Below are 27657 nucleotides of genomic sequence, written 5' to 3'. Positions count from 1 at the left end.
GTGGGTCTTTCTGACTCTCTTGGCTCAGTCAGCTCTGGGCGGCATGGCTGTGGGTAAGGCTCTCTTTAACTAATACACACTCTGAGTCCACCACTGTGTCAGGCACTCTGAAGACCCTAGAGGGACACTAAAGAAGGTAGTACCAAGAAGCTTCCAAGGTCTACATCCTTGACATGACTACAGAAGAAACTCAGATCATGTCTAAGTGATCGAAGTATGAAGGAGCCAAGTGGGAGCGCACAGAGGCTGGGGGCGGGGTGGGCTTCCTGTCCATTACCATGACCTGCTGATCCGCTGGTGGTGACCAAACACTAAGGGAAAGGCAGAAACAAATAACAAGAGGAGAGCCAGGAGTGGGTCACACCACATATGATCCAAACACCCACCTGGGCCTCCTTCCGCATGCTGCGGCCAACTGGCTGTGGAGGCGCAGGCACAGCGAGATGTCCTGTTGTCCATCTCTAAAGACCTGGCGACACGCTGAACATAGACTAGGGATCACCAAGCAACTAAGCTAAGTTTTATATCTGGAGGAAAAATGGTGAGAAATTGATTCAATGACAACTGCTAGAAGGGTCAGAACAGCTTGAAAATAAACAAAACCAAACAGATGTGCTAAAAAGGAAGACACACTCTGACCTCAAGGGGCTTGAAAGGGACGGGCAAAGAATATGCAAAGTAATTCACAAAAGGAGAAAAAGAAGGACCCAGCAGAAAATGAGAAGACGATTCAACACCCCCCATTATCAAAGAAACAGAAGTGGCAATGTTGGGACGCTCCCTCCCTCAGATCGCCAAAGACTGAAGACACTAACAGTGCGGCTTCCTCCTGGAGCGCAGGGCACACCGCGGCCACGTCGCCAACTCTTGACTGCAATCTGAAGGAACGCCACAGCGGGCAGAGGGCTGGCGAAATGGGTCCTCTCAAGCACCGTGGGTGGAGTTGGAATTGTTTCCACTTCCTGGAGGGCAATTTATGATGTGCTTCTACCCAGAAAATCCATAAGCCTTCAAAGCCAGCAATCACATTTGCAGAAATTTACTGAGAGAATTATACAACTATGAAAAGACACAGGTAAAATATGCTTAATAATAGCAAAAAAAAAAAAAAAAAAAGATACATTTATCAATAAAGGGACTCAGGTAAATATATTATGATATATTTACAATTTAATGTTAATTAAATCTTAAAAATAATTTACTTTTGGAATGGAAAGATGTTCCAGAGTCATTGTTGAGTGAAAAGTTAGATATCAGTATGTGTGCTGGGGTGAAGCTCAGTGTATAGCTTGAGCTTAGAAATGCTTGAGGTCCTGGGTTCATGTACAATTTTTTTTTTTAAAGTGTTCCCATTCATCTACAAATTACAAATATACACATTTGCTTTTCTTTCCTTCTTGTGGAGGGGTCTTGCTATGTGGCCCAGGTTGGTTTCTAACTCCTGGGCTCAAGTGATGCTTCCACTTCAGCCTCCTAAGCAGCTGGGACCACAGGCTTGCGTGCACCCCTGTGTCCCGCTGTACGTATTTGTGTTGATGTGTATATGTACACACAAACATGCACACAGGGAGACATCTGGAGGGATTTACCATTATTGGCTTTTCTGTGATTATCAATGCCTAGCGGTACTGAGAGCATTTTATTTTCTTGGAAAAAAAAAAAAAACAGAAATAAGAATATCTATTTCAGTGGCTTGTTGTAGGATTAAAGAAATCATTCAAGCAAGGATTTTGTAGCACTGTCCAAACACGTAACTGCTCTTACACTAAATGTTTTCAAAACAGTTCATATTTGTACTTATTTAACTTAAACAATAAAGCCATCAAAAAACCCCCGAGATGCTTCAGGAAGCACCCAGCAGCCTCCTGTCAGCAGGTAGGCATGCTTCTGCTGGGTGCAGTTGGGGGAGGACTTGGGCCCAAGGCTGTGCTTAGTCAGGGATGGCTTTCTTCTGAGAAGCAGGTGCAGCTAGGAGTCTGTCCTCCACCTCTCATGCTCAATGAGGGACACAAAACCCCTGCCTTTCCCTTTCTCCAAATTGAGGGTTTCTTTTTCCTTCTGTACCTAGGCGCAGAAGACAGACAGCGAGGGCAAGTACGTGGCTGTTCAAGGACCAAGCAGAGGCCCAAGTCGGTCATGTCCCAAGAGGAGGGGCCCCAGAGTGGCCTTTACTATCCGAGCCTCCTATCCCCAGACCAGAGGTTCAGGCCTGCCCTGTCTTGGATGTGGGCCACAGAGGGCCATGGCGTGGCTCTGTTAAGCTGAGGGTCACCTGTAGGACTCCCTTCCCGGCCTGGCTGACTTGCTTTCCCAGCACTGTCTCGCCTTTTGACCCTGCCTGGCAGGGAGAGGCTTCTCTTGCTTGCAGTAGCCAGTGAGCCCAGAGCAACAGGCTCTGCTGTAGGAGTGGGAGGTGCTGGCAGGGCCACCGGGACCCAGGCACTCCCCACGCCTTCCCTGAAGAGCCCCCAGGCAGACACAAAATCACCCTGCCTCGCAGCCTGTCGCATTCCCTTCCCACCAGCACGGGGAGGACATCTGGAACTGGTTTTGAGGCTCTCCAGCTGCAGAGCCGAGACTGAAGGGGCTTCCAGACTGTCCCTTCTGATTCTCATCAGGGTGAGGTACAACCTAGAAGACAAGCTGGTTCAAAGACCAAACCAAGTCTGCTTTGAAATGGTCTCCTTTCCCTAGCCCCGCCCCTGCAAAGCAGAATTAATGGTCCAGGTGGTAGGGGATCAAAATGAAAGAGTAGGACTTGGGTCATCTCAGATGCATTTTTATGGCTTCATAAAGATCAGACGCACCCCCCCCGGGCCACAGTTGACACCAAACCTTCAGAGCACCTGTCCCACTAAGAAACAAGAACCAGCAAGACTGAATCTATCTGAACTGTTGGCCCAGGGGGCTGGCCTCTATGGGACTGGAAAAAGTGTAAATTCAAAAATGTAAATTCAAAATGTGTTAAGAATTTGTTAGAAGCCAGGGAGAGAAGGGGAAAGATGCTAGACCCTGTCAGACAGGGCAGCAAAGCCCCTGGCCTGACAGCCCCCCAGGTCTGACACTCAGCATGTGCCAGGGGGACACAGGCTTGCAGGAGGGAGGGCAGTCAGCAGCAGGCCTGGCCTCCCTGTTCCTCAGGGAGAAGCAGGTGCAGCCAGGAGTCCGGCCACTTCCTCTCATGCTCCACAAGGGACACAAAACCTCTGCCCCTTCCTCTCCCACAACGGAGGGTTTCTTTCTTCTTCTGGACCTGAGAGCGGAAGGCAGACTGTAAGGACAAGCATGTGACTGTTCAAGGACCAAGTTCCTTGGGGGAGGGGCACAGGCAGCCTGGAGCAACCCTGATGTTGACAGAGGAGAGTGAGTCACACAGAGGCCAGAAATGACTCTTCAGTGGCTGCTCCTCACTGCTCTCTTCCCACAGGAGCGCTCAGATCCGGGGAGCTGGGGCCAGACTTCTGCACACCAAGCCCTGGGAACTGACTAGTTAGTGCTCACTCTGTCTTAAGGCTTTCGCAGTCAGGGATGTGGCCCAGTGGTACAGCACTCGCCTGGCACATGCGAGGCCTTGGGGTCGATCCAGAGCACCACTCAGGAACAAGACTAAGAATCTCCCTAAACCTCAGTTAGTGGAGCATCGGGCCCATGCACGGCAACTTCATTTGCTGTTCAGCTGAACCAAAACCATTCAAAAGGGCAGCAGACTTTCTTCATGTGATCCATCCTCACATACACAACAACGAGAACCCTCCACGGGTGCCATTACAAGTCACCCAGTACCCAACTCCGGGTTCACAGTAGTTTAATGGAGTCCAGAGGAGAGGGTGCCTTCATCCTGGACTCACCCCAGAGCCTATTTCTTAGGCTTTTTGAGCGACTTGACTGGGAAGCGTAACCACCTCAGGATCTGGGAGCTGGCCGGCCACTGTATCTCTTCTGCCTCCAAAGGCCTTTTCTCCCCAGGCCCTATAGCACCAAAATAAACAGAAGCGTTCCTTGGCCTCAGTGGACGAGGTCATGGCATGCCGACCACATCTTACCAGGACATTCTACGGCAGAGGCTTCCTGTGTACCAGCTGCGTACCAGCTGGGGTTCCCAGGTGACCAGCGAAGGACGGCGGTTCTGGCCAAATGGCAGAGCAGAGACAAGACTGGAGCCAGGAGGCCTCACTGCTATTTTATGAAACTGGTAAATTCTGAGCTAAATTCTGAGATCAGAAGGCTGCAATGGTTCATCAGTTGGGGAGGCCCAGGAGCTGCACAGCTCCTGGGCAGAGCTCAGCAGCCTGGTTCTGAGAGGCCAGGGCACCCCCAAGATCAGGCACATTTGCTGTTTGGCCCAAAGATGCCTCTGACCACGAACCCTTCCAAGCTTTCTAGCCACAGTGGGTCCTCACGCCATCTTGAAGGCAACCTGACAGGGGTGAGAGGGTGCGCTAGGTACTCTTGGCACCATGAAAACTAAAGTTCATATACCTCCCCCAATCGCATCTGCACCTGTCTTCCCCCAAATCGCCTTGGTCATCAGAAGTTACCCAATTCCTACCCTCATATCCAAGAATCAAAAGGAAGACCTGCTGGGAGGCCCCAGATTTGACTCAGGGGGTCTTTAATGGCAAAGACCAAGAAAGAATCCAGACGCAACAAGGGTGTCAGGAGCGGGTGTTGCCTCCACACTGCCAGGGCTCAAGTGCTGGTTCCCTTCTGGATCCTCCCCCAGAGCAGGCGTCTGCCTAAGAGCCGGGTCCACTGCACACGAGCAGCACCCTGAAATCGACAGAGATGCACGCCTTCCTGGACAGTGGGAAAAAGCCAAGACATGTGCCAGTCTGAAATCACCGCTAACCCGCTTCCTCCTCGGGTCACCCAGAAGCAGGTGGCCCCTTCTCCCCGACTACACATGTGCAAAATCCTCGTCTCTTCACCCCTGTGCTCAGTGCACTGTCCAGTGTGGAGCTTGGGCTGCTCTAGGCCTTGCTGGGATAATGTACCCATCTCCTCTTGCCTTCCCTGGCGAGGGGCAGAGTCCCTTAGAGCCACCTGCCTCCATCAGGGATAACGCTGGGCTACCAAGCCATTCCAGGGGACAGCCTTCCACCTGCTTTGCTTTGGCAGCCAGGCTTGGCCGCGGGAGGCCAGAGCACAGAGCCATCCCAGACCTCAGCGGCTTGAGGAGACTGCCTCCCTGTCGGCAGGCACCCCACCACCCCTGCCCCGGGCAGCTCCTCAGAGACGGGTAGGTTTCCTGTTGTGGCAGCCCCGTTTCCTTCAGCAACATTATACTGCAAACAGAGAGCCACTCTGAAGAAAGCACTGCGGTGTCCCGTTTCTGGAGGGGGAGGGAGGCAGACTGTCTTGCTTCTCCAGAGGGGAACATTCTGGCATTGCGACCCCTTCCCTCTCCCAGCCCTGAAAAGCTGTTTGAAGAGAAGAAGCGTGCGGGCTTCCCTCTGTGACCTCAGATGGGCAAGTTCTGAATGGCAGCTGGGTCTATTACATGCAGTGTGACAGGGTTAAGCAGGACAGCCTCGACTCTTTATAAACTTTTGCCCTGTGGATATGTACTCGTTGGCGGCAGTACAAGACTCGAGCTGTATTACACGCCTTAACGATACGGTTCAACTGTCGGTCAGGCTTGGGCCTGGCACCAGGCCAGACCGCAATCAATGGGACACAGAGCCTCCCCCTTCAGATCATCACGAAGGCTCATATTATCTCCTCTTCGTCGTGCTGGTTAAATTTATGGAGCAGAACCCTGAAGCCGCATTCCTCGGCCCAGGCCGGCCCACGCGGCCCTCCCTCCCTTTGTTCGGTACTGTAAGCGAGCCGGGCTTCAGAGTCCTGCGGGGTTGTTAGTTCAGGCACTGACTGTTTGCTCATGACTGAAATGAAGAGAGTTCAGTGGAAGGGCAAAGGGACAGCCCGAGTGTAAACCCATCCCAGCAGCCCTGGGCCCTACGCACAGGCCCGGGCCGCTCTGGAACGTACGATCTTACTTTGTTCTCACAAAAGCAGTCTTCAGTCTGATCCTTGATGAACTTCCCATAAAACGGCCACCAAGTCCTCCTGCAGTGCACCACCACTTGAACTCTCGGAATTTCCGGGGGCCTGAGTGCAACTCAGACTCAGGAGGAGTCCTGCTTCTACAGCTGCTTCCAGTCTTCTAGGTTCCAGGGGAGACGGAACGTGCACAGGGACAGTAGCTGTCCTTATTTTTAAGGCACAGAAAAGTAAACATATATTTGGGGGTTTTGGTTATCAAAATGAACCCACGAGTACTGTATGTGTGTGCGTGTAAACACACACGTGTACGTGGAAGGAAGGTACTTAGGGGACGTTTGGTCCTAGGGAATTAATTAAGCAGAAGGTCCCAAGCACTGACCTTTGGAGTCCATTCACTTGTTCTCACCTGGATGGCTGTTGTTCTGCTTGTACCAAGTGCTGAACAAGCTGTGTGGCAGGACTTCATGTTGGCTTTGGAGTTTACCCTGCAAGGAGGGCACTCCTGGCTGGCTCCAGAGGGCCACCTGCAGCCCACCATGGACGAGATGAGGCTGTGGATGCCCGCAGGGGAGCCAATCGGGACCAGCCAAAGTTGTGGCTCACTGTGTGTGCCTGCTGTGCCTTGGTGCGCCCCACCCCCTGTGCAACGAGGCTACAGGGCTCAACTCTGGCAGGCGCCAGTTCCTCTGACCAAGGTATGGGCATAACAGAGCAGGCAGAGGAGGGACGGAGAGGAGGAAAAACAAAAATATAAACAACCAGGAAGAGAGGACAGGCAGGAAGCCTGAGGGATAGCACTGCTGGCTAGGGAAGTCCCTTCCCGCCAGTGTGCCTTGGGACCTCTCAGACGAGGCGCAGGAGGGCCCGAGCTCTCTAAAACAAACAGAAACCCCACACCAGCAGCTCCATGCCCACGGGCACTTTTCAATTCTGGGCAGAGGCATCCTTCTCCGATGGCGTCCGGGGAAGCCAGGGGTCTGTTTCAAATTCAGTCTGAAGTTGCAGAGTTGTGCCTCCTCATGCCAAGTGCCTCCTCATAACCCAAGCGCTGCTGGTTTCCCTTCTTCTTTTTCCCCCAGTGCTGGGGATGGAGCCCAGGGCATCATGCATGCCAGGCAAGTGCTTTATTATTGAGCTACACCCCTAGCCTGAATGGAATTGTAATGTCGTCTTGCATTTTCCTCACAAGGTTTCCTTCTCTGTGTGCTGGTGTTTAGAGACGGTGAGGAGTTAATCTGCTGTTACAAAGGTTAAATACCTTTGGGGGGGAGTACATGGAGGAGGGTCCATGGAAAGAATGGATCATGGAAAACTCTCCTGTTATTTAGAATCCCTCTTGTCTGTGGTACTTTCTATATTATTTTTCTTCTGGTTTATCAAAAATATAGAGTTATAGAGAACAACGCAAGCCAGGGACCAAGAAAAAGTTAGGCTCATTTAGGAAATTCTCAAGAAAAACGTGTAATCCATTCAATCTGTTTCTGGTTATTCATGCACACGCTCAGAGTTCAACGATGCCCGGCACCTCCCGGGGGCGAGGCTCTCACCTCACACCGTCACACAGGCTGTGGCGATACACATCAGTGAGCACAGTCTCACTTAGGTGTCGGTGCAACTGTCATGAGCCCTGATGCCTCTGACGTATCAAAAATTGGAAAACTGGACCTACCTCTCACTCTACTGTGGGCCAACACGATTTTGAGAACTTAAAAAACAGTGACCTCAATGCCCCCACTTCCTGTTGGACTTTTCCCTCTTAGGATCACTTTTATGACAATATTCCAGGAACATGAAATCATGAGTAAATAAGGAGGGCAGATTCCCCAAACGCAGGAATGCCAGTTGCTTACAAATAGAAGCTGACCCGTGACAAGAGCTCTTGCTGGATGCTGGGGGATGGGGGGCTCTCCATGAGCTGCCTGACACTGTTGTCAACTCCAGCATCATGGACAGGGCCACGAATGAGAAGCACTCATCTGATACGGGTCCAGGAACTCAAGGGAAATATGTTTTGGAATTTGCTTTTCAAATACCACACACATCTATCATTGTTCAAAATGCCTCTCGAAGGTGTTTCGTTTTCCCTTTTCCCCTGACCTCTTGGCCACTGGCTACAGAGGAGCTGCGAGCACTCACGCGTGTCAAAGAGAAGAGAGCGTGTGGGGAGTGGTCTGCGGGCGGCAGGCTCTGGACGGTATGTCTTATGTAGGCTACTGTGACACACGGCCCAGGGGTTGAGTCAACTAAGTCAGGGCCACTCGGCAATTTCCCCAGAGGCAAAATCAGAGGGAGGGCTGAACAATGACAGAGATCAGATGCGACCAACTCGATGCTGTTAAGCCCCACGAGGGACAGGGCGAGAGCCACAAATTGCCAAGGAGTATTTTAAGTACAACGAGTGCCTTTTTATATTTAGGAAACATTATCAAATTTTCATTTTATCCTACATAGGCTTTCTTCATCCCCAAGTCAGCTTCATCCCACTCACCATGCCACACACACACACACACACACAACCAGCACAGGGCCACCCTCTTCCTCTGTGCCAGCGGATAAAAAGCCATCTGCAAAAGCCCAGAGAACATAGTGTCAGGGTTGGAACCGGGGTCTGGTTTCGCCATTTGCAATCCTTTTTTCTTGCCAAAGGGCCAGGCTGCTGCCCATGTCCAAAGGGAACGTCCAGGGAGGTTATTTTGATCACGGAGATTTGAGTGGAGGAGGAGCTGATCCTACACCGCTGCCACTTAAACACAGTTCATCAGAGTGACATCCCCTGGCCCCGGGCTCCTTTGTCAGCTCCACCAGTGCATTCTGGGAATAAGAATAAAAATCCCAGGAACCTAACCCGGAACTTAAAACAAAAATCTGTGGTACATTAGGCTTTGGTAGAGCTTTATAAAAGTCCATCATTTAAGCACTGTGTCTGGGTCCAAATCCCAGATGAACTGCCTGGCCTGGCCAAACCCCGAGTGACCTTCCTTGCCCAGAGACATGCAGAATTAACTAGGAGGCTCAAAAGGTGGCAGGGGCTATATTTCTGGGAGTAGAAGTTAGGAGGATGAGCTTGGAAATGAATCTGGGGAAAGTTCATTTTCAAAGGTGCAAAAGTATTATAATAATCTCAGTTGCCGGCTGTGATGTTAGCAGTAAGGTGAACAGCCAAGGCTACAGGTTGAATAAAGAGATTAACTGTTTTTTCATGCAGAAATCATGAAATAAAGGGTCTGCAATGGATATTTTAAAGAGCTCATCACACTGAGTGAGAAATGAAAGAAATAGTTCTTCCTCTTAAATTCTTAACCCTAAACTCAAGAGCATTTAAAAAACAAATAGATTTAGGGGACCCCAGCCTACGTGGCAATACTGTTGTGAGACTGTTCAGCAGGAGTCGGAGAGATAAGCCCTGGCAGTTACAACAGCCCCACTGAGGAGGAGTCAGACCGAACCGTACCATTCGGAACCCGTAACCAGTACTGAGCCCGGGCTGTCCCGCATCTGGAAAACACCACCATTTCTGAGGAGCCACAGAAAGCCTCGAGAGCTGGTGGGCAACAGTGACCTGAACCGGCCTGTCAGCTGCTGCAGGTCGCATGCCCCGTCCTAATTCCCGTAAGCACTCCATCACCCCTGCTTGTCCTGCCCACAGCAGACAGCAGATGCCAACGCTCGGAGACATTCGCTACACAACTTCTCCCGGACAAACCTGGCTCCAGGACAGATTTATATATCATGTGGGGCTTTTGGCTGAACTCTGCTCGAACCCAGAGGCATCTCATTTACAGCAGACACTAACAATAGTTTGGGATCACCTGCTCTACACAAGTGGGTTCAGAGCAAGTTCGTGGCTTCCGCACACCTTCTCCAGCAGGTTCTCACACACGGGCTGAGGCCCAGGTGAGGCCGGCCAGCAACACTGACCAGGTTTGTGGCCTGGTTGGGCTGGCTGTCTTGCTGAAGCAATCCCAGGGAAGCATTTGACTTGACACTACGGCAAGTGTTCAGCAGAGGGTACAAAGAGGAGCCATCGACCGGGGTTCTTGCTTCACTTTAGCTCACCGTTCTGCATTCGGGAAAGAACGTCAACACAAACCCCGCGTCCTGAGCCCTAAGTACGTACTAATGCCAGGCTGTAGATGTGTTATACAGTCTAACTCACATAACCACCCACAGGGCTGGACCTCACCATCCCAGGAGTCAGAGGAATCTCACCTCAGAGACATTAAGGGGGACCCCTGCTACAGGCCAGAGCTGCCAAACAGCACAGTGACTTGCTCCAGGGCTGTCGGGCTCCTTGGCAGCCCCTCCACCCTGTCACTGCAGACTGAGCAGCCACGCAGGGCCGGGGAGTCCCTCCCCAGTCTTGTGAGCACCTGGCTTCGTCCATGGCTGTCATATTTCTCCTCTGGCACTGGGGGAGAGAGAACCTGTGATTTTATGTTCTTTCCACATCTCTTTTTAAACAAGCGCTTCTCTTTGAAGAAAGACCTCTTGCCCTTGGAGTGTCAAGATAAGAGAACTTTCAGCAACTTCCCGTGGAAACTACAAAACACCCATCAGCACCCAGGATCTAAGCACAGTCGCTCACCAGCTGCCGGCCCCTCTGAATGGCTTTCATGGTTCAGGGAGGGTGGTGACAGGGCCATGTCACTACTATTGGGTGTGCAATTTCTTTCATGTCCCTGGGATCTGACAAGAGCCTTCTACAACCTGTTTCTTTACAACACACAGAAAGAGAGATTAAAGACCAATACCAGACTCAAAATGGGGTTGGGACTGGCAACGGCTCCTCACCAGATGCTTCCTACATCTTCCTGGAAGGAGGGCCACAGACTGCCTGTGCAGATGTGGTCTGAAAGTGTCTGTGATGGTTAAATTAGATAATATGTGTAAACAACATAGATCCACGTGGGGTCACAGTAAGAGCTTAAATGTTAGCATGTCCTTATTATTTATTAATACCAACAGAGCGGTTTGTACAGAAATAATGTCTATGGTTCAGAAAAAACACCTAAGTCAGAGCTACTAGTTGGTGGAGGGAAAAGGACGTTAAGAGGAACGTGAATTAGTGGAAAGTCTAAGTTACAGGACTTCTGATTAAATATGATAGATCTAGTCCAGAGTCCCCTGTAAAGTGAGAGCAGAAGGATTCAAATGGCAGGAATCCAAAAGAACAAAGAGAAGATATCAACGATGTTTTAGAAGCTGAAATACAGATGGACACCTGGGCTGAACCGTCAGCCTGAGGGAACGGAGACCAAGCAGCAAGCGCGTCAGGAGGCAGAACCCACTGTGTTCCAGAAAGACGGAGGCTGCCCTGAGCTCTGCAGGCAGTGGGGGTGCGAGGCAGAGCAGGCAGACAACGTGTGTGAAGGGGCGGAAGCAGGAAGGCGGGGTGAAATGTGTGTATGAGAAGCAGTTAGGGTGCAGGTCCCCTCTTGTACCCCACTCAGCCTGCTCCTTTCTCAGCAGAAGGTCAGGGTCATCAAGTCCCACCCCACGTGAGGCCCCTGAGCCCCTCAGAGAGCTCTCAGTTGGCCTTTTAGTGTCTGAGATGGTCAGGGATCACCGAGCACCAGAGGACTCTCTATTCAGAGAGGAAAAAGACCAAAACCCAAGGTAGGAAGATGCTCAGATTAGCACCAGCAAACAGCTCTGTGCAGAGCCGGAGAGCAGCCAGCACGCACAGGAGCAGGGCTCGGAGGGAGCGGTTCTAGGAAGGTGACCCAGGGAGCCAAACGCACAGAGGAGCTGGTGGATTCTTAGCAATAGGCAGATGGAAAGAAAAGGAAAGAAGGAAAGAGGAGGTACTAACCCAGGCTGAAAGGTTGAGCATATGTGAATTTGAGGGTCAACTAGGAAACGTGCAGAGGGAAAACCAAGGCAGTGGACGAGTCTGGGGGCGGGACAAGCAAAGAGCTGAATGAGGAACACAGACAGGGTCACCTGAGAGGCTGCGCTTGGAACGTTACCCACACGGGGGTCATGACGTGGGAGCTGGACTGACGAATACCAGAGGGCGATGCGGCCACACTGCAAGGTGGGAGAGGGAGCCAGGCCGCGCCTGTTCTAAAACCTGCAGCAAACTCCTCCCGAGTGAGGGCACAGCTGAGGCGCTGGGAGCAGCTGCCAGGTGGTGTCAGGGCCGGGACAGTGGGCGGCAGGCTGCAGGCCTAAGTATCCAGACATTCAGAAAGACTCTGACTTTTAAAAGTGTTAACATGTATTTACTTTGATACAACAGAACATAATTTGAAAAGATAAAGAAACATTTTGTTACAGCAAGATAATTCAGGTCAAAAATCATAGGTTTTAAAACACCATTCTTGTTAATTATGTAGTAGGTAATATTTATTAAATGCATTTAAGGTATAAGAATAACTGAAGAAAATCAAATGATCATTAACTAATAAACAATTAGTAAAACTGAAGTTATTTATTTCAAAAGAAATGTGATGGGCCTGATAATCAAGAAGAAAAAAATAAAGAAAAACCTGCAACTACCCACTCCCCTGAACACACACCATCACAACATACGAAAGCAATTTTGTTGTTTTTAAGAACAAATAGTCAAATCACTAATAAAGGGTACTTCAAGAAAGTTATAGGAAACTTGCTTTAATGAATATATATATATTCATTAAACACTGGTTTAAGAGTATTAGTACACAAACCAAACAGCATGGTGATTCTCAGGAACCTAGAAGATTTCTTCAAAGCACCTGGCTTCAATTAAATATTCTTGAGTACTTAACACTTATTGTATGCATGGAATATAGCAAGGGTTCAATATTTAATCAATTAATGCCTTTCTACTGTCAATTTGTTTATATTTACTAAGCAACTGTACCTGAAAAAATCACAAGTTCAGAATTGGTTAACCGGAATTAATGGGACACCCAAACAGTTCAAATAAAAACATAAACACTCTTTGAGGTTTGTGTCTTTCCACTAAGGATATAAAAGCAACATACATGTAGTAATTTGGTCTGCTCTGCCTTAGGAGGTGGGCAGGTGCCAGCTGTTACTACCCTTAATTGTGCTGCTGGGGTCAATCAGTGAAGTCTGCGGAACGGATGAGCCCTGCCCTGTCCACCTGCAGTACTCAGTGAGGCCACGGTGGACTCCAGCCAGATTCCTGGGATCCATACTCCTCCCAAGGAGAGATGAGGTTCTGCTCTGACTCCCCTTTGAAGTTTTCTGCAGTCCCTGGGATTTTATGATACAGCTTGGGTCACCCCTGCCATTATCGATATTTGAAGTATGTTTGGGGACAATGCGCCGGGAGCTGTCTCTGGTGTTAACACAGAACAAGTGCCACAGAAAGCTGCTCTCCACAGGAGCTCAAAGGGGTTTATCCAAATACCATGGGCTTGTCCTCTCCACCAGCCTCGCCAGGGGAGAAGGATGAGGCTTTGAGAAGTAAACTTTGAAACAGACACACCCTCTGGATTACCTGACAGAGTAGGGTCGGGCTAACAACTAAGTGGCCTTATGACAAGACGGACCTTGTTCTTGAAGTAATTTCAGCGCTTACCATGCTGCTGAGGTAGAATTTATTAGGATAGTAGGTGAAGGTGAAGGACTAAATTAGGTGAATTACTGTAAGAGGTCTTTCTGATGTGCGATAAAATCTTTCTCATTGTTACTTTACGAAACTCGGTAAAAGTCAGGAGCAACCAGGGGGCTGACAACTATTGGCAGAAAGCCCAAGTGCAGTATCACATTACGGTGGCTCCTTCGGCATAATCCAAATTAATCCACCATCACCAAGACGTGCTATTTACCAGCATCCTGAAGGATCATCACCGTACTTTCAAACAGAACAGCGCGTCAAGGGAATTAACCAGGTACAGGTGCGTGTGTCAGCCAGGAGCATGCCTGAAGTCACTGAAGGCGAGAGGCGGGCAGAGCTTTACATTTTTGCAAACCTCTGCCTCTTGCCTAGAGACCAGCTGTACTCCCTCATCTGCTGCTCCACTCAGTCCTGCAGTAGCACATACTGCGCAGGTTTGGGAAAACTCCACTCTACGCTCACCAGAGAACATTGTTATAAAAACTGTTGTGTGTATGAACTCATATAGAAACGCATGAACATATAAAAATAGGTTTAATGTTATAGATCTGGGCTTCCACAGAGGTCCCTAGACCACATTTTTAGACTCTCTGTTCTTTTTTTTTTTTTAATATCTATTTTTTAGTTGTAGTTGGACACAATATCTTTATTTATTTATATGTAGTGCCAAGGATTGAACCCAGGGCCTCGCACATACTAGGCGAGTGCTCTACTGCTGAGTTCCAGCCCCAGCCCTAGATCCTCTGTTCTAAAGGGCTCCATAAGTACAAATTCTGTGCTAATTAGAAACCATTATGTATTAGTGTAAATCCACTAAGGATGTGGATTAGTAACACTACTAACCTGATGTGAATTATGGAAACAATACAATAAAACACTATTTCTTTGTCACAAGTACACTGTCACTATCTCACTTGTCACAAGTACATTGTGACAAAAATGTTTTACTAATTCAACCTTATTTTTCTCCCATTGGACAAATTGTGAGAGATTTAGCAAGAATCCTTCTTTGAGAATCCTAGATAAAGGTGAATTTTCACAACCACCCCCACCTTTCCTTCTCCCAAAGCTCACCAGCCTTTACTGTATACAACTAAGGCTTCAGGTCTCTGCTGATCCACAGCAGGGAGCCATCTTACAGCCCGAGGCTCTGGGGAGGGAGCAGGCGTTTCAACTCCAACCTGCATTATCTCCTTAGGAAGATGCCAATTTCATCCTGGGCAAAGAGGGACGATGCTATAAGGGGAACCCTGAGAGACAAGCAGCAGTCACCCAAACCTGAAAACAATCCAATCCAGAGCCTCTGCAAAGGAATTCCACACAGTAAACAGCTCTTCATCCTTCTTTAATGCACAAAATACATTTTCTCCTCCAGAAGAACTATGTACCCTCTTCTGTCAGAAGTTCAAACCAAAATCTCAACTGTGTATTTTATGTGTTCTTAGGACTAGATATCACCCTGCAGTTGAAAAACATGGATTCACTGAACATAGAAGGGACTACATATTTACAACGGCTCGGTGATTTCATTTTTAAATGGCAAAAGCCATATCAGGGGCCGTCGCACTGTCTGGCTTTGTGCACGACCCTGCTGACCGAGACTCGGTGACTGGACTTTGAAGATGTACACGCTGAAGCTGAGGTGATTTTTTACTTTAGGGATCAGGATTATGCTGTTTCCATGAAGTCAGTCATCTCTGCATGCCAAAAATGGCAAAAATTAGACGCTCTCCTTTCTAGAAATGATTATAATGTACCATGACCAAAAAAGTGTTTTTTCCCCCTAACAGATAATCTTGCATAAAAATGAGTCATGGGATTTCAGAAATGGAAAGGCTTTTCTCAAATATGTGTGTGCACGAACATACACGCTTGGCTCCTTTCTTCCAGCAGCAGATCTGAGCTTGCCATAAGTTACGCTCTAATGAGGACGGCATTGTCTGGGGCCTCTGAGTGAAAGGGGGGTGCAGTATTTAGAGTTCAGCGAGAGGGAAGGAGTCTGTCTCAGAAAATAGGATTCTTCTGCTTGTGTTCCTATGAGAGGAGTTTTAACTTATAAGGCATGAAGGCTGTTTCTTAAAAATATCTTACCCTGCAATTTCATTAGCATGATTTCAGACCCCAGTGAGACAGCCACTGCTGGAACACAGCTCCTGATGTTGTTTCTTCTTCTGGGGTTGCTCAGGGAGACCGAGGGTGGGGAGATGACCCACCCACTGCCACACAGTCTCTGGAAAGACCTGGTCTGGTGAGCTCAGGAGGTGAAGAGACATGGCTCTCTCATACCACATGCAAAGCAGAGGACAGATGACATGGTCACCCCCAGTGAACAGCACAGGTGAGCTATGATAGTCCTTTCCTTCAAGTGGATGAAGCAATATTTTTTTTTTCATTTCATGGACATGACATTCTATGGAAATGGACATGCTGACACTCTAGCTTCCACAGGCAGATAGTCATAAGCCCCTACACAGATGTGCGCGAGATGAGAGGCAGTCTCAGGGTCACACACAGAACCAACCCCTAGCTTTTCACCCTTGTCAATCTGCAGAACTCATCTGTAAGTTCCTTATGGTTTGGATCTTTAATGTCCTCTGAAAAGCTTGCATGTTAGGCAATGCAGAAATGTCAGAGGTGAAATGATCAGATTATGAGAGCTATAGCCTTGTCAATGGATTAATCCAGTTGATGAGTAGTAACTTGAATGATATTGCTGAGTGGTAACTGTGGGCAGGTGGCACGTGACAGGAGGAAGCCAGTCACTGGGGACCCCTTGGGGATCTCGTCCCTGGCTCCTTCTCTCTCTGTGCTTTCCAGCTACCATGAGCTGAGCACCTTTCTTCCTTCCACCACAATGATCTGTCTCACCTCAGGCACAAAGCATGGTGCTGGCTGACCACGGACTGAACCTTTGAAACCACAAGCCCAAAACAAACTTCCTCCTCTAAGTTTTCCTCCTCAGGTTTCTGGTCACAGTGATGAAAAGATGACTAGCACAGAACTCTGTGCTCTAACTTCTTCAACAAGTGTCGGGGATAGCCAAAGGGTGACATGCTGCGCATTCCTGACAGGGTAATCTTACTGAGCAGCGATTGAAAATATTTTCTTACTCAAACATGGAATAAAACATAAAATTCCTTTATAGTTTTAAGGCAACAAGAACCTCCAAAGAAATGCTGGACTTGCTCTGTGCCCAGATACACTGGGTATGGCCTACTCTCCTCTGCCTCACAGGGAACACTGGTGGGCGGAGCTGAGCGTGCTGGTGCATCCTCCTGAACATGCGGACTTCCCCTGGGTGTTTACCTCTGGAGTTCCTCAGTGGCTCAATGCAAACTGCCCAACTAGCCTGAGGGCCAGTGGGAGAAAGTCCAAAGTTCCCTCTGCTGACTTTTTTCTGACCTGTCCAACTGTCCTCTTTCAGGTGCTAGTGACCACAAGAAGGTCTTAGCCCTCTTGTCCTGAGAGTCACTGGGAAGGTGCAGTCACTAACAAAAGGGCTTTTCCCTAAGAAAACCCATGTCAATTTCACACCCAAGAGGCCACTAATGGAAAGCATCATTAAAGAATTTTGGGTGGTATCTTGGGAGTGTTTTTACTGAAAAAATCCAATATGCCCATCATAAATCTTTTCTGTGAAATCAACCCAGAGGTTACTCAAAAGCTTTCGAGCAACTGGAATTTACATCTACACACACAGTACAAGGGTCCTGGGATTCCAGAACACTATCAGTGCTGATGGCTATATTCTTAAACACTGATCTATCATTATCCTTCAAATTCCCCCTTTCTCCTTATCTAACTTAAATATGAGATAAGCTCAACACTCCTGGGCTTTGCTAAATTAGTTTAAATATTTCAAGTTCTGCCAGCTCCCATTTCTCCCTGCCTTTCTGAGTCTTGGCTTGAAAAGTGAAGAAATGTGACGGAGGAAACATCAGGGTCGGCTCCATAAATCTTCGTCCACCACTTTCCTAACCTGCCCTGCACCCCAAAGCCTGCAACACGGGGAGATATGAGCGTGCAGCAGGCGCCTCCTCCCAGGGCAGCGCTGCTTTCTGTGTGCAGTAGACAGCACGGTGAGCTATGACAGTCCTTCCCTTCAAGTGGATGAAGCAGTATTTTTTTTCATTTCATGGACATGACATTCCCTGGAGATGGACATGCTGACATTGCTACCAGCCGCTGCAGTCTCCTACCAAGCTCCTCTCCAACACCACCATCAGGTGCCACCACATTCACGCAGGGAACCGGGCACTTGCGTATCTGGGCGCCCTGCTGGGCCTGGCCTGGCAGCAGGCCTCTTCACCTGGCATCAAGGACGCCACAGCATGGCTGTCTCTGTGCCATTCTCACCAGCTTTGCTTGGAACAGACAAATGTGGCCCGATACACATGGACCAGAATATGCTACCTGAGCAGGCAGAGGAGAAAAGGGCCTTGGAAAGGGCCTCCTGTCTCAGTTCCAAGCCACACATACTTGTGCAGTTAACATACACAGTGGGGACAGTGGCCCATGATACCCACATGAGGCCAAAGGCCCCACTGTCCTCTGCCCTCCCCTTAACTTCCACCTGCCCTCCCAAGAACTGTGAGGCCGCGTGGAAACCTCGGGAGAGGTTGGGTGGTGCCCATACACTCCGACAGGGAGAGGAACTGGGAAATTCTTTAATCTCAAAGAACATGAGGAGGGGGTTCCTTATAAAGAAAACCATGTTCCAATAAACACAAAAAGGGGCCAGTGCTGCCTGTGAGGCCACTACACCCAGATGGATCCCTGGGAGGAGTTCCCCCAGCGTCATGGCTGACTTTCCCATCCTCTGCTGAAGATCTGGGCCACTTAAAGCACATATGCTAAGATCCAAGCCTTCACTCGGATGAGCTGGACAAAGAAGCAGAAAGTCTCTTCCCTCGGAGAGGGAAGAACTCCCGGACTCTCGGTTCTGTTCCTGGCATGGTCCCTGGGCTCAGGTCAGCCCTCGGTCAGAATCTCACTTCTAATCCCTTCAAATCATTTGTTAGTCCCTGTTGTCCAAACAGTGTGTGTGTGTGTGTGTGTGTGTGTGTGTGTGTGTGTGTGAGACTCTGAGTAACACTTCTGGAGCCTGTTCAATCAAGCAGGAGGCTGGAGGGGATTAGACCTCACTTCCAGGAAGCCTGAAAAAGCTCCCTTGGGGAGAACCAGTGTGTCCTAGGAGAGGACAGCAACACAAATGGGAACATTCTCCACCTGCAGGGAGCCCTGGCTCCTTTAATACAATCTGAAAAGAATATTTTCCACATGAAAATAATTCTGGTTGGGCTTCAAACTCCTGAGAGGTACAACAAATAGACAGGTATATTTATCTCCAATTTATACATGAAAAAATTAAGGCTTAGTGAGGCCAAGAGATGTGACCAAGGGCCCAGATCTAATAAGCAAGGGGCTTGGGACTCTGACGCATTGTTTTCAGGTCAAATTCTCTCTCTCTCTCTAACACATGGCTCCTCATTAATGACCTGGACTTGGACAAACGGACTGAGGAACCTGGTGAAAGGGCTGTTGCTCATCTCTTCAGAAGAATCTGGAATGCTTTCTTGGGGCAATAAAGGACACTGTGAGCCACTTAGGCCCCCATTAGCATGGGTGGCATGTGCCCCACCCCGTCCAGCAATGTGCACCATGGTTTTCCCACTCACTGACACCTGCAGGAGTTGAGAGGACAGGTGGGGCCTGGGTCTCCATCTGGCTCTTCCGCCTCCAGCTGTGTGGATGTGGATAGGCCTCGGTCCCCCGGGAGTGTCTTGTTCTCATTTATAAGTAAAGAACAGAGACTGGCCGTGGCAAGGACTGGCGCTTGGTCAGCGAGAAGTTCCTTCTTTTGGTGCCCACATGGTTCCCTTGTACCTGGGATGTCATTTCCTCTCTTACCTGGTCACCCCCCTTAGACCAACCCCCAGGAAGGCTCCCCTGCCTGTGGGTCAGTCACCCTCTTCCTCCCTTGCACTTTCTCTAGTCAGCCGTCTCTCTCTACCCTCTAATCATAGGTGTCATTTATCACAACTTTGGCAAATAATTATTTATACAGCTTTTTATGTAGGCTGCTCTGACTGAGCACAAGCTCTCTGAGGCTGGAGACGGTCTTGTTTCCTGCTATATTCCCAGTCCAGAGTTCATGGGAGATTTTCAATCAATATTTACTGCCTGGAAATGTCAAAAGACAGATATTCACTGGCTGGTACTAAGTCAGACCTTCTGTGGCAATGCTGGATGACTGGTACAGATGACAAGAAGACCTTTTTTTCTGCAGTAGCCATGGCTACATTACTTGTGCCCCTAAAAAGAGTACAATAGCTCATGGAGACAGCCAAACTAACAACGAACAAAATCCAAGTGCACTGACCTCAACAGGACAAAAGAAATCTATTAAAATTTTAACACATGTACTCCAGATCTTTTCTGAACAAATAAGTCATTCCTTTGACTGCTGGGATTTTAAGAACAAGATGGTTCTCTGGGAATTCTTCAGTTTTGTTTATACTTCCTTAGGTCTCGTTGTCTTAACAAAATTTTGGAGGTAGATTCTTGGGCTTTGAGAAGAAACAAAAAACTAACTGAAGATAATTTTGAAGGCTCCACCCTTCCACAAGTACATAAATGCCTCAAAATACTCTCAAGGATTGTTTTAGCTTTGTATCCGAGAATAGAATGTAACTTAACTAAAGCAAACTCAACAGACCCCTTTTGAAAAGGCAGCTGCTGGGCTGTGGATGTAGCTCGGTGATAGAGCCCCTGTCTAGCACATGTGAGGTGCTGGGTTCGATCCTCAGCACCATATAAAAATAAATAAATAAAATAAAGTTACTGAGCCCATTCATAACTAAAAAAAAAAAAAAAGGAAGGAAAGAAAAAATGTTGCTGACCTTAAAAATAGTAACAATCAATCAATCAATCAATAAAAGGCAGCTGCTTCCAGACAGAAGACCTTCTGGCAGGACATGTTGCACGGTCCCTGCCTATAGGGTCAAACAACTTGCCCACTGCAGCAATGTGTCACTGGTAAGGACTGTTGGTGGCAGACAAATGGATTCATTTTAATTTGGGACAACTTCACCTCAAATCCTACTTAAGGGAGAGACAGGGTGTGGACAGGGCCCAGGCCCGGGTGTTCTCAAGAGAGCACACTAACTCACTCGGGAACATCCATTATCCAGGCAGCAACAAAATTCTTCTGGGCTTAAGCTGAGTCCAGCTTGGCTGGGAATGATGACACTATACCCTCGTTGATAAGGATTCCCAATTAGTCACTCTGGCAAGAGAAGCTAAAACAGGCCACTGAAACGAAGAGCTAGTTAAGTGACTGGGTTCTGGGGGCTGTGGAGCCACACAGGCCAGCTCTGATTTCCAGGCTCGGCTGGTATCGGGACAAGACAGCTTCCCACAGCAGAACTGCCAACTTGCTGGGGGTGGGGAAGGCTGGCTGGGATCAGCTCTGTTTTTTGAAGGAGTCTGGGAGACTGGCTAGTGCTTTCAAGTGAAAGGAAAACTAAGGAAGAGCAATCCATGTAGTCAGCAGCAACTTGATGGATTCTGGAACTAGGCCGTGGGCAGGGGGCAAGGATCCACCAGCCTATGACCTTAGGGTTTTCTTCATGGGCACATGGGGGTCCATTTAGCTTGGTGACTGGGGAAGTCTGTAATGATATAATCCTATTTCTGATTGTCTAATGAAGAATCCAACACAGGATAACACATGCCTACCTACCTACCTATCTCTGGAAAAAATCCATGCCAAATTTTTGGGCCCCTTTTCATGTATTTGTATTAGGAAGGTCAGAAATTTCAGTTACAAGTATTCAAATTAAAACCACACAACAAAGGCAGAAGTGTGTGATCACATGTTCGTGTGGATCAGGAGACGCAGCAAACCGGGACTGGAAATCGCACATCCCCTTCCCCGTGACCACTGACCTGGGGCCACTGAGTGTGGCTGTGTCTCTCACCGCCTGGGCTGTTTCAGATGCAAAATCCAGGGCGCCTGCCACTGGCTTGGTCACAGTGCCAACAAGCCCTTTCCCGAGGCCAGAAATGAAACCGCTGACGCCCCCTTCTGTTTTCACACCTTCCACCGTGGAGGTTATGACACTGGTCAGGCCTCCAATGATACCTAGCAAAAGAGACAAGGGCTACTGTAACCTGGCCAAGGACAACAGCAACAGCATTTAAAGCTAAACTCCTCAGTTCCTTGCACTGGGAATGATACTCTAAGGGCATTCTGTTAATCTCTGTGTCAGACAGGCCAGAGGCAGGGAGCCCAGTGGATCCGCCCCTTAGGTCCAGTGTTAGAGGGCACACATTACGTGCTGGTCAGAAGTAAAGTGTATTTCAGTTTTAAGAATTCAAAAAAAAAAAGCTGGGAGGTTAACAGTGGCCACTTTTCAATCCTGGAGCTTGCACAGCACAGAGGCAATTCTGAGAAGATGTAGAGTAGGACTGAATCCTTGGGAGACTAGAAATGGTGTCCTTGGGGAAAGGTTGAAGAAGTTGGGATCCCATGAAATGTAAGGCAGAGGGACAGCAAAAGACACATGTTCTGTTTTCCAAGAATACTCCATGACCAGCAAATACCATCAAATGTTTGCAATGGGGTAAAAGCTACTCCATACTTTGTTGAGATCAGACATAGGCAGTTGTAGTAAATGATGAAGCCTTCATGAGGGGCGCCCCCAAAAGCTGCCAAATCTAGCCAGAACTCTCCCAGTGGTTGCTTCAAAAGACCAACCTAGGTCAAAAAGACATTGCAAATAATTTGCAAGTTGACAGCAATGACTGAAACAGCCTCAGAAGGGACCAGAAACTGGCAAAGGCTGCAGAGGTCACAGGCACTGCAGGGAAGACAGGCGGTGTGCGGGGAGCATTTCTAGGACTTGTGCCAGGGACACTCACAGGATGTTTACCCTCTGACAAGCGGGGGTGTGAGGGTGCTCTCTGGACTCTTCAGCTCTAGTGAGACAGATTGGTACAGGAAACTCCTTGGGTGAGAAAGCACTAACATTCACAGTGTTTCTTCTGGATCTGGGTCCATTGCTCTAGGGAGGCAGTAGCCCCTTCCCAACCTTTTGAGCAAAGTTCTTGGCAGAGAGCATGCAGTGCAGGAGTTCAGACCAGGCCCGTGCGACAAATACCAACAAACCAGGGGCATGCACACCTCCCAGTTTTACATGAGGGAGGCTGAGTAGCTCTGGTTCTTGTTATCTTTGAAAGCTCTTTTCTTCCTGAAGGAAGAATCTCATTGAAGGCCACTGTTGTTACATAACTCAAAGCTCAAAGGGTCCCTTTTGGATGAGGCCACAGGTTCCAGCCCTAGGCTGGCCTAAGTGGCTCGTGGAGAGGCTGTGGATATCATCTGTATAATCCTGGCTGGAGGTGATTTTGTGACCTTAAGCAAATCACTTATGTTCTCAGCACAGAAATGTATTCATCTAAAAAGTGAGGGCACACATGCCCTCCCCATCCAGCAAAGATGTTGCAAAGATAATGGTAATCAGACACAATGAATTTTATATTTTTTTAAATAGCCCTCAATTGTCACTGCACGGACATTACAGTTAATATAGAATGACTAAATCTTAACCGTAAATGATTACTCAAAATCAACTTTAGTCTGTAAACAGATCAATTTCTGCCAAATTGTACTTCTGTCCTGAAGCCTCCCCGGGAGCTGCTCTCTTTACAGCCGAGCAATCTCAGCAAGACCAAAGGCATTTTGACCCAAAGCTCGCCAATGGGAAAGCTGATGAATAAACTCTGCAATAAACACGATGTCCTGAGCATAAACAGAACACAACTTTTATTATCTATATTCCCTCTTCTTTCTCCAAATGCAGACAGGCATGACTGATCTCAGTCTTGATGCAACTTTGATAGTTTGAGGTGATGCCTGAGGATCTGTGTGGACAGTTCAATCACCACCATGACTGAGCAGGAGCTGTGTGAGCCTCAGGCGAGGCGGGCTCAGCTCTCAGTGCTCACTGCCCAGCAGAGCGTGCCACACACACAGCTGGCCACACATCTACCTGACCCACACTGCCAATGTGCAGCCTCACGGTTCTCACTGGGGAGGGGAGTGGGGAAATGTCACCTGCATCGGACTCACAGGGTGAGGACGATTTTCACAGGCAAGGAAGTGTGGCAGAGGCAGGGTGGGCAGCAGGACTGAGCGAGCAAGGACCTGGAGCACATCTGGGGAGCCACGCTTAGCTGTGTGTGACTAGGACAGTGGTGGAGAAAAATGCAACAAAAGGCAAACTAGTTGGACGAAAGTTGGAATCAGAGCATTAAAATCTGGAACTCAGCCAGGCACGGAGGCACACGCCTGTAATCTCAGCAGCTTAGGAGGCTGAGGCAGGCGGATCATTAGTTCAAAGCCAGCCTCAGCAACAGCAAGGGGCCAAGCAACTAAGTGAGACCCTGTCTCTAAATAAAACACAAAATAGGGCTGGGATGTGGCTCTGTGGTCAAGTGCCCTGGGTTCAATCCTCGGTACCACCCACCAAAAAAAAAAAGCTGGAATTCAAATTCAGAGAGACAACTTTATGCCATCACCTACATCCTGTGGACAGTGACTCTGTGGTCCTGTGAACGTGCTTCCACGTGGGCCACACACTGGGCAGTCAACTTCGCTTTCACTGTCAGTGGGCTAAAGGCAGTCCTGCGTGTCCATTCTGGATTCTAAGGGGTGTGGGAGAGCATGTCCGATGACACCTCAGGAACAGAAAAGTGCATAGTGCCCTGGAGACGAACAGCACGTCTCACCAGCTGCCACATTTCCACTACGAGGTGGCCTTCAGGCATACAACGGGACCAAGCCAGCGGTGCCAGGACTTCTGCCACCTCAGCTTTCTTTTCTCTCTAAGCATTTGGCAGTGCAAGGGCACTTGTGAGGGAGGGACAGTGGCAGGTGACTTACCATGAGCCAGGCCGTGGATGCCGGCGACCAGGTGCTCCCCACTTGTGGCGGCGTGGTACCGGATGTACTCCCTCTCTGACTGATGCCGATTGTCCATCGTCTTCCCCAAGCCGTCTGATAATGTCCCTGCAAACTGGAATGGATTAGAAACAAGAAGAGTTTTAAAGTCTTGGAATTACTTTTATTATTTTAAATAAATACCTTCCCTTGCTCCTAGTTAGGATTTAGTAAATGCTAATTACAGAGAGGAATTAATTGCTGAATTAGGAATTCCTGTCTGCCCTGGCAGAGTGGTTCTCAAACGCTGGACAGATACAAGCTGAGGGTGGCTCACACTGGGGGAAACAAGGTTGCAAAGCCATTATTGAAAGGCCTGATGACATCTACTCTCCGCAGCAAAGATGGAGCGTCTCTAATCCAAACATTTGAAATCCAAAATGTTCTAAAACATGAAACCTGAACCCTGCTGAGGTAGCACTCCACATCTGACATCATGTTGAGGGTGGAGTCAGAACACAGGTGCTCCAAAAACACTGTACAAAGTTACCTTCTGGTGATGTGCATAAGGGGTACATGAAACATAAATGGATTTCATGGTTAGACTTGGGTCCCATCCCCAGGATCTTATTCACATGCAAATACTCCAAATCCAAATCTGGAAAAAACCCAAATCAAAAGACTTCTGGGGTTGTAGCTCAGTGGTGAAGCGCTTGCCTAGAATGTGTGAGGCACAGGGTTCTATCATCAGCACCACATAAAATAAATAACTAAATAAAATAAAGGTACCGTATTTTTAAAAAAATATTTATTTATTTAGTTGTAGTTGGACACAATATCTTTATTTTATTTATTTTTATGTGATGCTGAGGATCGAACCCAGGGCCTTGCACGTGCTAGGTGAGTGCTCTACCGCTGAGCTATGATCCCAGCCCAAAGGTACTGTATTGTGTCTATCAACAACTTTAAAAAAAGGGGGCTGGGATTGTGGCTCAGCAGTAGAGCGCTCGCCTAGCACACGCGGGGCCCTGGGTTCGATCCTCAGCACCACATAAAAATAAATAAATAAAACAGGGTATTGTGTCTGACCACAATTAAAAAAATAAATATTAAAAAAAAAGACTTTTGGTCCCAAGCAATTTATATAAGGAATAGCCAATCTGTGCTACTACAAATTTACTGGGGGAAAACATACGATGGTATAACAAAATGACCTGCAGGGAGAAGAGTAAGAATTGGGATCTTACCACAATGAGACACAAGCCCTTTACTTTAACAACTGATTGGAATCAAAACAGGAAATATGTCAGATTATTGCTTTAGGGTCTGGTATCAAAAAAAAATTTTAAGGGGTGGCTAAGCACGTACCTCAGTGGTAGAGTTCTCACCTAGCATATGTGAGGCCCTAGGTTCAATCCCAAGCACCACAAAAATAAATACGATAAAATTTAAAAATGAGAGAGATCAATCTCCCTCAATTGATGCCTTCTCATCGACAACTCCCCAGTTCCTACTGGATGCCAAGCCTCATCTGTCAAAAGTCAAAAGGAAGCAGTTGGGAAGATTAACAGGTGAGTCCCCTTTCACAGGAGCAGTGGACTCGAACTTACAGCTTCCAGGGAAACCATCCTCCCCCACAGCCAGAGGATTTTATTTATCCTGGCATACTTTAACCAGAGAAGCTGTCTCATCCATCAAAGCTAGATAAAAAGGACATAACACTCTGTTTTGTCACAAGGCAATTTGAAAAGGTTTAAAGTGACAGTTAATAAACCACAGGGTACTTATCCTCATCATTCAGGCATAAAAAGAGAAGGATATCAAATATATAATTAACCTTCTCAGGAAGAATCTACCAAAACAAGAGGTTTAAGTGCCAATGACCCAGGACTAACCTTTCAGAAAACTCACAGGAATGTTATTTAGATACACAGCTCATGGAAGACGCAGGACAAGCGGCCTGCCTGGGGGACCCGTATCCTGGGCCCATGTGGACCCATTTGTTCCGATCTGGGGAGGGGTGGTGCCCAGCACAGAGCAGTCAGCTCTGAGGCTTCCTGACATTAGTGACAGAAAGCTGTGCTTAGCAGAGGCTCCTGCAGCGAGCCAGGGGACACCCAATCCTTCACTCAGCCTGAACTCCATTTCCATCGAGGGCAGTGATCACTGACCTCTCTGGAAATCCAAGCCCTACCATTCGTTATTTGTTTGCCTTTCCTTTTCCCTCACTGTCTAACTAAAGTTAATGAAAATCAACCTTAAAATTTCTTCAGGACAGTGAAGGTGCCAGGAGACGTTGCGAAGGCAGCGCTGTGGATCGCTACATCAGGGCTTTAGTTAGAGACCCCTGCTGAGTGCCGCTGACTGGCTCCTGGGTATTCTCTGTACTGACCCAGGAGGATGGGGGTAAGATGACCTGTGAGAGCATTCTTCCTACGTAAAGCTCATTTTTTCCACCTGCTTCTTAAGTACCTCACTTTAATTTTTATTTTTTTTGGAGACAGGGTCTTACTACTTCAGCCTCCTGAGAAAGTAGGGTTATGGCCCGTACTGGTGCCTGGCCAGTGCATCACCTTTCTGTGGAAAGGTGCCTACACCTAAGTCAACTTACCGGGGACTTCTGTCTGAATCCCCACCTCTCTATCTATAAGAATATTACCTGTGAAGCCAACTACATTTGTCCTTTGTTACTTATGAGTAAAAAGTAAAGCATTCAGAGATATTAGCAGGCAACTATTATAAAAGTCTTCTCCCTTGGAGATGTAGGTTTGAGAACTATGATTCAACCAAAACCATACTGATAGGAGGTGAATTCGACCTGACAAGGAGAGACATTTTTCAGGAACCAAACCAAAGCCAGAGAGATGACAGGTGCAGGGCCCAAAGCAGGGCCTTGATCCAGAGTATTGGACCCAGGCCACCACAAGAAAGGGCCTCCTTTTACTGCAGGGTACTTACTTAGTCATCCTTAATTCCACATTTATCCTACCTCAGAGGGCAGCGAGACCACACCCTCCCTGTGGCTCCCTCCTAAGCACATGCAGGAGGCAGAGGGAGGGGTTCCAGTAGCACCCATGTGGGTGAGGCTGAGAAGCATTATTTCTCCCACATCAAACAGGAGCCACGGGGTCTT

General features: G+C 48.3%; 1 protein-coding gene across 5 annotated transcripts in view; it reads right to left on the bottom strand.

Moving 5' to 3' along the window:
- Vps13d (vacuolar protein sorting 13 homolog D) overlaps positions 1-27657 on the bottom strand; it is a 242140-nt gene that overhangs the window by 22723 nt on the left and 191760 nt on the right. For all 5 annotated transcript variants that reach the window (XM_027947656.2, XM_027947657.2, XM_071617354.1 and 2 more), the window contains 2 exons: positions 24528-24660; positions 21530-21725 (listed from right to left, as the gene is read on the bottom strand). In XM_027947656.2, coding sequence (XP_027803457.2) covers positions 21530-21725; positions 24528-24660 — 329 coding nt within the window. The remainder of the gene's footprint in view (positions 1-21529; positions 21726-24527; positions 24661-27657) is intronic.

The sequence above is a fragment of the Marmota flaviventris genome, chromosome 10, assembly GCF_047511675.1.
Source record: "Marmota flaviventris isolate mMarFla1 chromosome 10, mMarFla1.hap1, whole genome shotgun sequence".
In the NCBI taxonomy this organism is placed as follows: Eukaryota; Metazoa; Chordata; class Mammalia; order Rodentia; family Sciuridae; genus Marmota; species Marmota flaviventris.
The sequence above is the reverse complement of the archived record's forward strand: the minus strand, read 5'-3'. Positions and strand labels throughout refer to the sequence as shown.